Raw genomic sequence first — 15,186 nt, forward strand, 5'->3', positions numbered from 1 at the left:
AATTTCATACTTAATTATTGGATCAACCAATCTTGATACAAAGATTTAGTAAATATATAAAATAATAAACTTTATCACATAAGTTATAATAAATATCTCAAATATTCAACCTTATCATATAAGTTCGTTATTCTTAAAAAGATAATCGTTATAAGCCAACCAAGACGATAAAACTTCTTTCCTTTCTTCCCAAGAATACTACGTAAGCGTGCCACCTTTTTGGTGGCCACGTGTGGCCCCACCTAATCCACATGTTTTAAAAATTTTGGACCTCATATTTTATGGATGTCTCTGTATTTTTAAAAAATATTTTATTTCATATTTAGAATTTTTTAAATCTTATATTTTATTTAAAACATTGAAAAAATAGTTTTTTAAATTTTTAAATCCCTAAGACAAAAATAAAATATCAGAAGATTCAAAAAATTCAAATAAATATTCTAAAAATCACATAACATAAAATTAATTAATTTTGATAGGAATCGGATCCGTTAGATATAGAAAATTATCAATACATGGGAACACTCCACCTTCAACTGCGAATCACGATCCGCCTAGCTTTCTCAAACTGACTCAGCAGTTCCCATGACCCACAGTCCAGGCTCATAATTAGACCACAAAAGTTAGCCAATAAACTAGGAGATGCAATATCAGTCCGTGAATTTCAAGTTTTCCCTGGAGACAAAAATGCTGGTCTAGAGGGGTAATCTCTCGTATATGTATGCGTTTTACCTTCATTGGCAAATCTCAAACGACTATCTATGTAGATGACGTGTGATGATATAATGATGAGGTTTTAGCCATGTCTCTAAAGGTGAGAGGGGCAATCTCTTGCCCATGCACACACTTCACCCTCTAAAAGTGAGAGGGACTATCTCTTGCACAGGCAAATGCTTCACTCTCATTGACGAATATCAAAACGGCTATCTATGTACATGACATGTATGATGATATAACGATGATGTTTTAATTATGTCTTTAAAGGTTATTCATCACCCAAAATGACTATCTTATATACATGACGTGTGTGGTGATATATGGGGTTTTTTCCCTATCTTTAAAGGTTATTCATTACACGCAAGGGCCATATGGTCCATCGGCTCTTGTCCAGGCATACACCGACCTCAACAAGGGTTAACCCACTAAACCTTTCTGATTAGATCCCTATGCTCATGTATCTTGGGTTTTTTCAAACCTCGGCGGGCCTAGCTCGTCGAGCCTAATCCGAGTATCAGTAAATAACATTTGCTTAGTATGGTCTATAACAAAGACCATACTCTCACTGAGTTTATGTTTCATCTATTAAATATGTTTTATACAGTTTCTCATAAAGCATTCAAAGGTCACATAAATCCAACAATGTACTGTTATTATCCACGGTTGAAACAAATAAGAAAGAACTCCCAAGAAATATCCAATGTGGGATTGAAAATGTTTACATAAGGTTGAGGCTTTAAAAAATAAAATCGCGACGCACATCAAAAATTCACCGGAAGAGGGTAGCTTTTTCTGCTTCTTTGCACCAGGTACTTCGAAATTTGTGATACAAAATCACCATAAAGAGAAATAAGTCTAGCATTGAAGTAGGGAATAAATCTATAAAAGAGTCCAAAAGACTGAACAATGTTACAGAGTTTTTTTTTATGTTTCTTCTACTGGCCCCATGACAAATGTTCCTGAGAAGACTGTTCCTCACAGTGACAGCTTTGATCCGGCCTTCTAACTCGGGGTTTGGGGCATGTGGTCTGGCTTCTCTCCAAGTAGGCACACATTCTCTTTTCTCTTTATATTATATTTTTTGTTTATGTTGTTTGATTAATTTTCTATTCTATTTTAAACATCACTTACCAAAACTCCCTATATTTTTTTAAATTTTGTTTATATTTTTTGTGTAAGTGATTTTTAGTCGGCACCACCAGCAAACCACCAAAAAAGGGATCGTAAGGTCGTTTTGCTTTCATGGCCCATAATGTGATGGAGTCCCTTGTCTCGATTGTCGGAGTTTAAATACAAAATCAGGCAGAGATTGCATTTTCTCTTCCAAAATTTCACATATAAATTTATCCTTTTCTAATTATAAGTTGATCGAATATTCTATAAGTATATTCAAAATAGAATTTATATTTATCTTTCAAAATTTCTCCATGACAACACTAAGCCACTAATGAATAAGATTTGGGTTGCATATACCACAAAATAACATTGGCAGAGTCGCCTTCAATAATAACCTTATGGAGCCTCTTGTCAAGTTGGGGCACTCCAATCTTCAAGACCCAAAGCTCAGCTTCATTGATCTCGCATGGACGGAGACTGTCAGAATAAGGCCAAATCATACAACCAATATGGTCCTGAAGGAGACCACCAACATCAAATGGAGACTGTCGGAATAAGACCAAATCATACAACCAATATGGTCCCGAAGGAGACCACCAACATCAGAGCGCTGCCCCAAACGCTGCCATCAAAGTTAAGTTTGAAATGACTCTTCCTTAGAGACAATAGGTATTTGAAATGAAAAAAGAAGAGTAGGCTAGGAACCGCAGTCAGCGGGAGAGAAGCATAGGCCCAAGTCACAATAGATCTTTGAATCATAGTGCACAAAGAGGGTAGGTCTCTAGCTCTACCTTCAAAGATTTTCAAATTGATCTCTTTCCAAAGATTCCAAAGAGAGGCTGCAATTGTTATTCTCCAGTGATTTGATACCCCAAGGACGTCCAAAGATTCCAAAGAGAGGCTGTAATTGTTATTCTCCAGTGATTTGACACCTAAGGAAGGAGGGCTCAACATCTGCTGTAATAAAATATGGACTGAGACCAAGGTTCTTGCCAATACTAGCAATCCAATCCCACAATTCTACTGTTGACATATTTGTTCACTCTTGTACATCTCCTCAAGGAGGATCAATGTCCTTTCCTCAATTTGGACCCAATCGTGAACTCTATTGTAACATATTTGTTCATAGGAAGATGTTAACCTAACAAGACCTCAATCAAGTTAACAAAATCAAAAGTAGAGATGCTCCTGTGGGAGCATACCGTACATTAACTCCTGAGAAAATTTGGGGTCCAAATAAAAGATACTCCTTTAGAAATTTGGGGTCCACAATACCCATTTGATATTTAAATGGAATCAATATTTGCTTAAAAGGTATAGACTCCAAGCAAAATGCAAAATAAATATTTGTATACACATTTGATATTTAGAAACAAAATGCCATCTAAATATCTGTACAACCATTTGATATTTACAAATAAAATGCAAAATAAATATTTATATACCCATTTGATATTTAATGGAATACATATAAGAAGAAAAAATCTGATTTATTCAGATCAAGCTTTCTGGAAGTTCTTCTCAGATACAAGGAAATGCTTTAGAGTTGCAAAGCTAAAGATCGTAGTTCTCAAACGAGCAATCGAAAAGTTTGTCCCCCTTGCTTGGCCCTTCTATTTCTCCTACTCGTCCCCCTTACTTGGCCCTTCCTCTAAGGGGTGGTAAAATCTGATTAAAAAATCTCTAAAAAACCAGTGTTGTGAAATCCGATTAAAAAATCTCTAAAAAACCAGTGTATAATGGTTGTGTTGATAGTATGTTTGGTTGTGTTAAGAGCGTGCTTCTTCTTGCCTCGATTACATCTCAATATCATCCAAGTCGGGCAAGGGAAACCGTAATATAGCAGCCACACCTGTAAGTTCTGCTAATTCTGCATCACACGAAAACATAAACATGAGACTCAAAAGGAGAGAGAGAACATTATGAGGCATAAAAAAAGAATAAATGAGGAGAGACAAAACATGATAAGATATAAAAAAAGAAATAAATAAAAATTAAAGTTTTGAGGAAATGTTTCTTACGTTTCCCTGAAACGTGCATCGTTGAGAATACATGTGCCGTGCCCCCAGATTCTTTGACTGAATCAATCAGATTGACATATTTCTGCCTTATTGGAATGTTCGAATTTCTAGATTTCCATGAGATCATAATAAATGCTTTAGAAAAATTGATAGATAAAATACATTTCTAAACCAGATAATAGAGAAAATATATTTCTAAACCAGATAATAGAGAAAATATATTTCTAAACCATATTATCCATAACCAACTTAGCATGACGACTACATGAGAAGATTTACTCAGAATAGGAATCACTCTCAATATGATATCTTCTCGATATGGTATTTTCTTGCACAAAACAAATGACATGCATATTGAAGAGCTCTAATACACCAAGTCAACAGTCATTGTGCAACCACGTGAACAAGGAGCACACAAAAAAGAAGAAAAGAAAAAGAAAAAAATATCCATATACCTCAATATGATCCTACATAACAACACTAATGAGATTTTCAAAGGAAACTAAACACATATACTCCAGAGACAGTGTTGACAAGATCTCAATCATAACTAGGGCATAGTATGAAAGACAAGTATCATGATGTACAAAGAAAAGTTAAGTCATGGCCAATGCTCATAGCGCGCAAATTTGATATCATCTAGAACAAACTTCATCAAGTGACGGACATTGTGTGATTAAAGAAAAATAATGGGTCTTTTTTTATTAATGTTGAAATCGAGTGACACATTCATAAAATTTAAAAAGGAAGAATACGACACTTTAATAAAAATGAACATAAGTGCATAGAGTAATATCATCAGTAGGTTCTTTCTTGGTAAAAGATTTGTATGTTTCCTTTTGACAAATAAATGTTTTTAAATTTTACATACATACATATTATCTGCATATATACATATATAATGCACATGCATGCATACATACATACACACACATGGATCAAGCATATATGTGTGCATGTGCACATGTATAAATGATATTTATAACATGAGCAATGATTTCATGCAACCATTGTATGGTAATATGATGCAACAACCTTCAAAAACCGTTTTATGGCCATTTGTTTGATCCAAATTTTGAAATATACACTCTTTTCATACTAATGAACAATCACAAAAAAAGGAAAAATTGAAAACACAACCTAAAAAGAAATTTTTTAGCCCAATTAACATTGGCCGTTCATTTTGGTGAGATGCTTAGATCTAGGCCTTAGAAGGATTTTTTCATTTCCAATTTTTTTGGATGGCTTTATTATCATTAGATGAACAATGTTAAAAAATAAAAAAAATGATTTTGAGATTATAAAGGCTAAGATCTTGAAATTCACAAAATGAATGGTCTAGATTAATTTTTGGAGGGGACTCATTTTGACCATATTTAGGGTTCAAATTGAACTTTTTTTAGGGGAGGATGGATTATTGAGATGAAGAGAGTGTGTGTGCAAAATTTGGGGTCATACAAATGCCACAAACATAATTTTCTAGAAGTGTCATTGCATTATACTATGATACCACCGTTGCATTGGATCATTGCCCTTATAACATATAATGTAGTATCTATGACAAGTATATTATTATTGCTGCGTGAGCAGTACCCATTAACTAAGGCATCTGATCGGAGCCAAGGAAGCTAATACAACACTAGTTGCTGCCATTTATCCTCGCAATTGCAGCCTTTCCCTCGTGGAAGAACACATATAAATGATATCTAAATATGGAACTGTATAACATGTCATATACAATTATAGATACAACTTATCAAACAGTAATAGTAAAAAAGCTCATCGAAAAATATAAGTGGAATGAATTACCTGAATAAGTAATGTCATACAAACTATCAAACAGTAATAGTAAAAAAAACTCATCAAAAAACATAATTGGAATGGAATACCGGAATAAGTCATCGGTTACAAGAAGTGTTTGAACCGCCATTCTCTCATGGGCAAACTCAACATGCTTAGGTCCATAGCATGCACGATCAGGATCCTAAGCATTACAAGGATTAGTAGTGTAACATAAAGCTTAACATGTCTCATGTTAGCATAGCAACAAAGTACTACAACCCAATGATCACTAAGGCATCCAATCAACACAATACATGTCCAAAAAGTAAAATAAATGCCTAAAAGAACACATACAAATCAACATAATAAATGCCTAAAAGAATCTATCTAACCCCAAAAGTGACAAGGAAATAAAATTACCCAGAAATGTTGTATGTTTTGTTCATGGCAATCTCCAAATGGATTTGTATCACTCATTAAACCTTGCCTTGAACAATTGCAAATGGGGATATGACATCACAAAATTTGACTTCAGTTTCACAAGTTTCTAACCTAACTCATATAGTTTACATATTAGATCTATGTACAAACTCTCACAATCATTTGTGTACATATAAGTTATCCATTAGAGAGCCGCATTAAGGTTGGTCCATGACACAAACAAGATTAAATAATTTACAAGTATAGGAATGACGAGAGCATACCTGAAGAGCAAACAATATCAATATTTTAAGGGTGTGCACTGAAAAGCTTCATACGATGGGCTTCAAAATTGTGGAAGGCTCAAAACATGAAAAGGAAGTTTTCTCGTATAAGACTTGGAGGTTCGGGTTATATTTGTTTGAGTTTGATTCATCAAGGTCCATTAAATTTTTTCTTTGCTACGTGTGCTTTATAAACATTAAAAACAATGAAAAAGGAAAAGAATCATCTAGAAGGTGCATTACATAATAACTCAAAACTATACCAACAACGATAAATGGATTAGAAACCAAACTCTTAAAAAAAATCAGCACCTCTAATTTCCAGGTTCAAAAGTGCAGAAATGTATGAGACTGAACATCATACCCAAAAAAAAAAAAGATACACCTCAAAGCCCAGGAAGAGTGTGGACTCTCACCTTTGAAAGCATGTTGAAGAAGTCCTTGAGTACTTGAATCTTGAACATTGGCAAAGATAAGGAATAATTAGGATTTTAAAGAACAAACTTGCAAAGTTCAAGTAACCAAAAAGAAAGTAATATGTTCAATAGAACGGCCATCAATATGCATAGATTGTATTACCTCCTGAGCAGCCTTTGTATCTTTTATTAAAGCCATAACATTTGGAGCATCAAAAACTTCCTTTAAACTGTGTCTGTTAATCAAAGTACCACACAGTAATCTCATATTATTTCTATACACCAAATCAATCCCAATACCATTATAACTGAACACAAACATTTCACAGAAAAACTACATAGTCACTGATGTATTATGACTACTAGATAAAGCTATCATACCATACATACTTGTACCCTGAGGTCGAATGTGCAAGCAGAATACATGATTCATTCTCTATTAGTGAATGCAGATCTTGCCTTTTTGCCTCTAACAACATGTATTTGTGGAATTGATCCTGAGATACACGAAAAAGAACAAGTTTCAAAAGCAAAGCAATTATCCTGAGCTATATGATATAATAGCGTAGTAGAAAAAAAAATACTATTGCAATAATGGATAAGACATCAGATGGTCTAGAGAATAGACACCTAAATGAAAGAGGAAAGGCATTACAATAAAAAACCCAAATAGTTGTCACATAATAATTGGTTATAGAAAAAAGGCAAAAAAATATACAATGAAAGAAAGAAAAGACTGATGATGAATTTAAGCTTGCTTTACCCATAAAACAAAGGAAGATAGATACTGAAAAAGTAACAACTAAGTCTCTTAAGTTACTTTCATCAGCCAGGTTTAATGATATAGAACTCAGTCTATGACCAATTCCACTAGAACTATTTGTACATCGCTTTTTAGCCTACCGAAACACTGATTCAAAGCTACTGAGTTGCATAGATGATGAAAGACAAAGTAGAGAATTGCAGCACAAACATATTAAATGGAAACTATTGGATCAAGTAATAAACGCTTTGGACATGTATTTATCTTGACTTAATGAGTTGCTAGGCAGTATGAAAAACCATATCCCCATTCGTATGATATAGTTTTTTCTACAAGAACCTCTTACAAAGATAATATTTTGAATTCCAAAATTAATTATCCCATTTGGGATCTTAGAGTATTCATTATAAAAAATTCTCCTTCCTGCTTTCCACTCCCATAGATATTCATAACAACTGAGGTTAGATAAATCATGTCACATTTCGCTTTTAAGAAATAGTCCACAACAAAATATTATGAGACATCAACTAAAAAAAACTCTTGCACATTTATCAGTCACAACATCATTGGAAGCATTCAATTATCAAAAAGAGAAAAGTGATTTGAAGTATTTAAGTTGAGAATGGTTTTAAGCTTAGTAAGAACCTTTGTGAAGCCTGGACTCGCAATTACAACACAAAGGATGACCTTGAAATCAATGTCATTTAGAAGGGCCTGTGTAAGTCATGCAAAGTTTGTTAGTTATCCAGTATCGTAATAAAGAGCAAAGCTATTCCAGTCACATCTTAACCCACCTGCAATACCCTCTCAAAGAACTTTGTCAAAGCCTGCCAAACATAAACATATCCATCATAATGTCAAGTAAAGAAAAAAAAGCATGTAATACTCAAAGAAATAACTCTAGTGATACATTGCAATTCACAATAAGCCCTCGATTTATATATACCTTTTCATAACTAGCAATACCAGGGCCATGCTTTCGGGGAATTGTAACTTCTATTCTTGTGCGAGTTGTCGTCACACTATCAAATAATTGGACACAAAAACTTCATTAAAACTACTAGTCATGAGCACAAGATGCAAAAATTATTTTAGCACGCCTTGAACTATAATAAGCAACATTCAATAATCGGAACCATTAAAATGCGTGCAAAAATTGTAATCCTCAGTAAATAAGGTGACACAGCAATCCATTGACTTTGTGAGAAGGCGGGAACTATAGTGTACTTTCCATACAAAATATATCGAACATTTCATAACAGTACCAGATCCTACAGCAAAATTTCAGCTTTCATATGATGAAAAAGGAGGATTATGCTCATCTTATGAAACCCACTCAAGCATGTATTGATACTTCTTCTATTCTTTAAATGTGTATTGATACTTCTTTAGACAATGACATTGATTATTGTCTGTACCAATTGCTTAGTGCAAGTACCATAGGATTATTACATGCTTATAACAAAGAAACAATGTAAAACACTTCAAAGGAGCCCTTAGAAATCCTTGGTTCTGTTAGCGAGTAAAAAGAGCACAAGTGCATATTGATGGATCACTATTCCTTCATTCTAAGGGAATTATCAACCAGGTCATAGAAACTTCACACACTTAATGGTATCTATTAGCAAACAAATGAATATATATTCGAAGTTCACAATGAGGTATAAAGTAAAATAAACAGCAAAGCAAGGGATCAAAAGAGAAGTCATTTTATTAGTAAAGGACATTTTCACAATCAGGTAGTTTAAAAATTAAAATATACCAAGCAAGGACATAGCATAGGATACAAATCTGTGCCAGTTAGAAGATGATGGGGAGGCATCACAATTCAAACACATAGTCTATAACCACAACAGTTGATAAAAAAACACCAACACTGCCAATGAACCAGGAGACCCCAGGCACATGAAGAAATATGTAGAACGACTTACGGGTTGGAGAGAGAAGAAATTAGGGCCGCAAATATATTAATACTTTGGAATGTTCATAAGCAAGTAAATGAATCAATTCAAATACAAGTCTAATGCTGCCTAAAGGATTTTAACCTACCTTTTGCCGATTAGAAAGATATGTGCTAATCCTTCTTGCATCAAAACTACTGCTAGGTCAGCACTTGCAGCAGGATCTGAAATTTGATCAAGCATAATTGAGGTATGTTTACCCAATTCAGTAGGTGGAACTTAAAAATGTATGCAGCATAGGCCATAAATAAATGTCAGAGAAACCTAAGACTATTTTAATCACTTGTTAAAGTTTGCTCAAGGTGGGGATAAAGGCTTACAACATGCTTGATTGAGGACATCTAATGTTACAGAATCCCAAACATCCTGCACTTAAATATAGACAACATAATGTGAGTACGATCTATATTGACATGAAATTTCCAAACAACAAAAATAATAGGTTGATGCATTTAGGATATCAAATTGAGGAGTTTCAATTAAGATGATTTCTTGAACATTTTATTTGAGAATAAATAAACAACATGTAGTTTAAAATTCTGCTGATCATATGACCCCAAGATTGAACCAAATATGAAATAAGGCCGAAATATAACATGCTTTCTCAAAAACTACAAGAAATCTAACATCATGATGTTGCAAATGAAAATATCAGTCCCTAAAATAAATCAACCCATAAAAAATTTGCTAAAAGCTAGCCGTCACATAAAACAACATAAAGAATAGAAAGATGTCAGTTATGGCCACATATAAAACAATATAAAAGTGAACATATCATACCCATATGCAAAGTGGGCCATGACATGCACGGTTACCACTGTTATGGACTGCTGTTTGTGACTAAGTTTCAGTAGGATTTAACAAGGGATTATCATTCTTTGGTAGGCTATATGTCCAAATGACTGAACCAACCTCACATAAATGCAATGACCAACGTAACATTGTGATCTGAAAAGTACCAAAACCATCCCTTCTAATGGCACTAGCTCATAAAGCAAGAAATTTGGGAGGGAAAAGAGTTAATTCCCACAAACAACATTTCATATGCATGAAAACATTGCTCAATCAGCCAACTTTTTAGAATAAGAAAAATAGCAAGGTTTTAAGTGACATGTTTAATACCTAATGTATAATGCACAAAAAGCTATGAAACGCACTTGATCGTGGCAAACTATGGGCTTAACTTGGCGGGTACCATGTGAAGACAAGATGAAACCATAGAACAAAATACACTTCCAAGACACTGAAGATGGAAAGGCGTAAAGTAAATAAAAAATAAATGATGACCTCACGAATGCAGTATTAGATCAATAACAAAAAATGGAAAAGATAAGCAGAAACATTAGAATAGTACTTCGTTTACAAACCTTCCTTAAAATGAAAGGTCGATGCTGCTCAATTTCAAGTGTATGAAAAGAATCAATTTCAAGTGTATGAAAAGAACCAATCTGCAAGCAAACACATATAGGTAAGTGCAACAATTCAAAACAATCTCATGCAGAAGCCAACTTTAGTTTCAATGAAAATACCTTCACGTGTTCATTCTCTATAATGTTCTTACCACGTACACGTAAAACCGATCCCACACTATCATAATCCACCCCCTAAAATCAAGTTGAGTCATACAAATTATTACTTGTTCAAAACCAACTTGCTAGATTACTCAAACAGATAAAAGCAAGGAAAATCATAAAAAAAAATACACTTTTGATAGTGGCCTTGTTTCTAAAAAACAGCCAGCAAAGCACAAAAGGATAAGCTCTTCTTCCAAACACAACAACTCGTGGTAAGAAAACAAAGACATCAACTCTGATTAAATTATACTGGGCCATCACAAGGTACTTCTGAGATAGCTCATACAAGGTTAAACAATTTTTACCTTGGATCTTTGCATTAAAAAAAAAGAAGGATAGACTATATGGAAGTAGCTCCTTTTTATTAGGAAATGTAAAAACTTGAAGAATTTCCTTGAACTAACTCATTATATTACCTCAACTTCAACCTCTATCTTGAATTTCATGCGACAAACATTCCTTTTTCCAGATCCCACGTCCTTTTGGACTTTCCTGTTAGTTTACATAGAAATTGGCAATTAGCATTTGGACAAAAAAAACTAGATTATGCATGAAACTTTCTAAAGCCTAAAGAGACCATATAAACTCCAGATTGTAAGCTATGCTTCAAATTCATTAATACTATGTTTGGATGTATCAATAGATCAGGTTTGTAGAAATGAATTCAAATTTAAAATGTCTAAGGCTCGCCTGTAAACCATTTTATATAGAATTTCATATTCGAATGGCATAAAGAACCTTTTCTCTTTAAGAAATTCATGTTTGGAAAAAAAAAAAAAAAACAGATAAGACATGCAAATTTGGTGCATATTTAGATAGGTAGATAAACAAATACATACACAAAAATATGAGAGAGAGAAAGAGAGGGAGAGAGAGGGAGAGAGAGAGAGAGAGATAGAGAGAGAGAGACAGAGAGAGATGCATGCATGAATAACTGACCTACAAACTTTATATAACAAAATATGCATACTGATGGATCATGGGATCACAAGTGCAAGAAGAATTTTGAGGCTTGTTCAACAAGTTCTTGAATGGAATGGATACCCCATCTATGAATGCACAATACCATGCCAGAATTCAAAGCTCTAAAACTAGGATTGGAAGCAATGATTGAAAAATCCATGGTTTGGCATCGCCAGTCTAATATGGAAACTCCTCACTAATAATCTAACTAGATTTTTCTTTACCCCCCCAATGGACATAGATTGAGGGAAGAAATATTATGCTCAACAAACTAGGGAGAGAGAGTGGTAGAAAGGATATACTAATTATCGAAAATAGAAGATTCACTTTTCTGCCGAATTCGACTTCCTAATACTTTAATCCTAAAATATTTTCGGAATCTTAGGTAAAAGTAAAAGGTTCCCAAACTGGGAATAAAAGACGTATTAATTTCCTCTCCCCCTTGCATACTTGTATTCTATCGACCCAAGCTTACAGGAACTCAAGAAGGTTCAACTAAACCAAATTGGACAATTCAAAGAACATTACATTGCTGAAACTGCACCTATGTTGCAGCCAATTTGATGATATGTATATATAGTCTCCATGAAACCAAATCCCAAAACCAAATTGAATTATTCAAAGCATATGAATATAAAAAATTAGCTTTACTTGATTATGAAAAAAGCTATAGAGAGATAATTAAGTTGGTGGTTTACCTTACAGTCACAGCCCTAACCCTGTCGCCCTTAGATATGAGATTATAAACCTGCCATAGCTCATCGGTATCCTCGGGGATCATCTACAGCCAACAAGAAGGCAAATATCCAAATAAATAAATTGAAATATCAAAATAAATAAACTGGAATAGAGAACATTGTTGAGAGTTCAGAAGAGAGTACTGTAGATAGAGTTAAAAATCGAGAGAATATTGAAGATGGGGTGAAAGAGAGAGAGGAAGGGATTAGAAAATAACCTTGGCACTACCGGCTCCATTAGGGATGAGATTCTTGTGAATCAGTCTCATTTTCACTAAATCTAAAACTTCACAAATAAAAAATAGAAACAGAAGAATCAGTCCCATTATTCAAACGGAAAAGAGAGAACAAAACCAAAAATAAAAATCTTAAACTCATAATAAAAGCACAAGGGCTAATGTCAAATAAAGCAAGGGTTAAAGGGGAACAAGGGCTAATGTCAAATAAAATTAGGGTTCGAGGTGCATACCAGAGCACAAGAGATACGCTAGACGTTTGCAGAGAGAGAAAGAGCTCAGAGAGAGAGAGAAAGTGCTCGAGAGGAGCAGAGAGAGAAAGAGAAAGAGCTAGAGAGAGAGAGCGCGCGCTTAAGACAGGAATGAATAGTAGAGAGAGACCTAGAAGGCCTTATATAGATAGGTGAACAAATTCGAAAGTTAGTTAGGTTCATAACTAACCATATATATCTATCAATGGGACTTATCTATAAAATTAAAACATAAGAGGTTTCTATAAAGCCTAGACTTTATAAAAACAAAATTAGGCCCGACCTCAAACCCTTATCCAAAAATTATTTTTTTGCAATAGAAATCTTCTCTAAAATTAATTTCGAACATCGACAATAAAATTTTGAAATTCAAAAAAGAGTACAGGTCTTACATATCTTTGAACACCAAAAGGTTTTCCGGTACTTAACTTGCATTTTTTGATGAGTTATAAAGCGAGACTTGACTTATTTTACAAATCTTTGAACACCAAAAGGTTTTTCGGTACTTAACTTGCATTTTTTGATGAGTTATAAAGCGAGACTTGACTTATTTTGATAGGACTGCAGCCCTATCAAACCATTTTCTATTAAAAAATTGAACCATAGAGAGGATGTGAGGTATATGAATGCTAAGGGATCCTATCTTTAGAGAGAACTTAGGACAACAAAAATAGGGATAGGATAAATATGACAGAGAGGGAGAGAGCACGCACAAATAAAGGAGGACTACACGGATTTCTAGGGGTGCACAAATTTTAGGAGACTTATAAAAGGGAGTTTAAAAAGGAGAGAAAATATATATTCCTTCTCTTTATACACAAAAGATAAGATAAATGAAAAATAATATAAAGAATATTAATGAAAAATAATATGAAGATGTATCCAAGTATAATCCAAGAATAGAAAGAATAGAGATTTGAAGAGATAGAGATAAATGAACAAGTTATAAGGGCTGTTGGATTTTTACCCAATTTTACAACAAAATTTTCCATTTAAGAGTGATTGTGTAATATCGTACTCTAAAATTCAATGACTAAATCCTAACAAATTTTTTTAATTGAACCAAATCACGATATTATTTTCTTCATATAGATGGGGATGCCGTTCAATTCCAATCACAATATTATGTACTATTTGTATACAAAAAAGATGTCTTTTTATCATTTAACTAGTTTTGTCAAATTTGCTTAGGCCCAAGCTTTTGGATTTTAGAACTACACCGAAGTGAAGCAAAGCTTGGTGCTACCACTGCTGTCAGGCTGCTTTGATTGGATTTGGGTCAATTCGTTTGAAGCTTTGGTTTCTTCTGTCAAAGCAAATAAATATTTATATAAAGTTTTTTTATTATTAATTTTTTCATTGTTTTTATTTATTTTATATTTACATATCTAATTTATTTATATTAATTATTAAAAAAAATAAAAATAAAAAATTACATATATATCCGTTATAGTTGCCGTTATTACGGCTTCAGCAAATAATTTCCGTTATTACCACTGTGTCCCTTTTTTTCCGTCAAAACAATTTTTTAAAAAAACAACGACTACCATTTTTCAGTGGTCATTTTTTTCACGTCAAAACAATTTTTTTAAAAAACAACGACTCTACCATTTTTCGGTAGTTGAACACCTGAATTTAAAGTATTTTCGATTGTTCAACATTCGAAAACGGGCTCAATTTCAGTTTTTGAATAACCAAAAATTTAAATAACTATAAATTTTTTCTGTGTCTTGTGGGTCTATGTATCCTCTTTATATCTCTCTATATTATAGAGGTAAAATTTTTGTTTTTTTTTAAACTCTCCTTACCCTTCACTCAGCTTTTTTTATTAAGTTTCACCAGCGCATTGAGTGGTTTTTTTTTTAACTCTCTCTACTCTCCTCCCAACTTTTTTTAATAAGTTTTACCACCGTATTGAGAGAGGAACAACGTATTGAAAGAGGAA

The 15,186-nt window shown here is 33.5% G+C and overlaps 1 protein-coding gene across 10 annotated transcripts; it reads right to left on the minus strand.

Moving 5' to 3' along the window:
• Positions 1-3,083: 3,083 nt before the first annotated feature.
• On the minus strand, positions 3,084-13,461 carry LOC18448763 (protein PELOTA 1). 10 transcript variants are annotated; one of them, XR_016057212.1, is made up of 17 exons: positions 13,224-13,461; positions 12,973-13,040; positions 12,716-12,798; positions 11,471-11,546; positions 11,010-11,084; positions 10,848-10,928; positions 9,801-9,846; positions 9,569-9,644; positions 8,466-8,541; positions 8,314-8,346; positions 8,165-8,233; positions 7,147-7,253; positions 6,920-6,992; positions 6,757-6,795; positions 5,448-5,838; positions 3,855-3,961; positions 3,084-3,703 (listed from the first exon to the last, which is right to left on the minus strand). XR_016057212.1 is itself a non-coding variant. In XM_006858824.4 (17 exons), exons 2-17 carry the CDS (start codon positions 13,021-13,023, stop codon positions 3,630-3,632), a joined length of 1,161 nt encoding a protein of 386 aa, XP_006858886.1. In that variant the 5' UTR covers positions 13,024-13,040; positions 13,224-13,461; the 3' UTR covers positions 3,084-3,629. The 10 variants fall into 10 exon arrangements, 3 of the variants coding, with proteins under 3 accessions (XP_006858886.1, XP_088725237.1, XP_088725238.1); XR_016057214.1 differs by having other exon boundaries at positions 5,744-5,838; positions 6,341-6,795; XR_016057215.1 differs by having other exon boundaries at positions 5,744-5,838; positions 7,138-7,253.
• Positions 13,462-15,186: the final 1,725 nt, after the last annotated feature.

This window comes from Amborella trichopoda, chromosome 6 (genome assembly GCF_054954075.1).
Source record: "Amborella trichopoda isolate Santa Cruz 75 chromosome 6, AtrichopodaSantaCruz75HAP2 v2.0, whole genome shotgun sequence".
Taxonomy (NCBI): domain Eukaryota; kingdom Viridiplantae; phylum Streptophyta; class Magnoliopsida; order Amborellales; family Amborellaceae; genus Amborella; species Amborella trichopoda.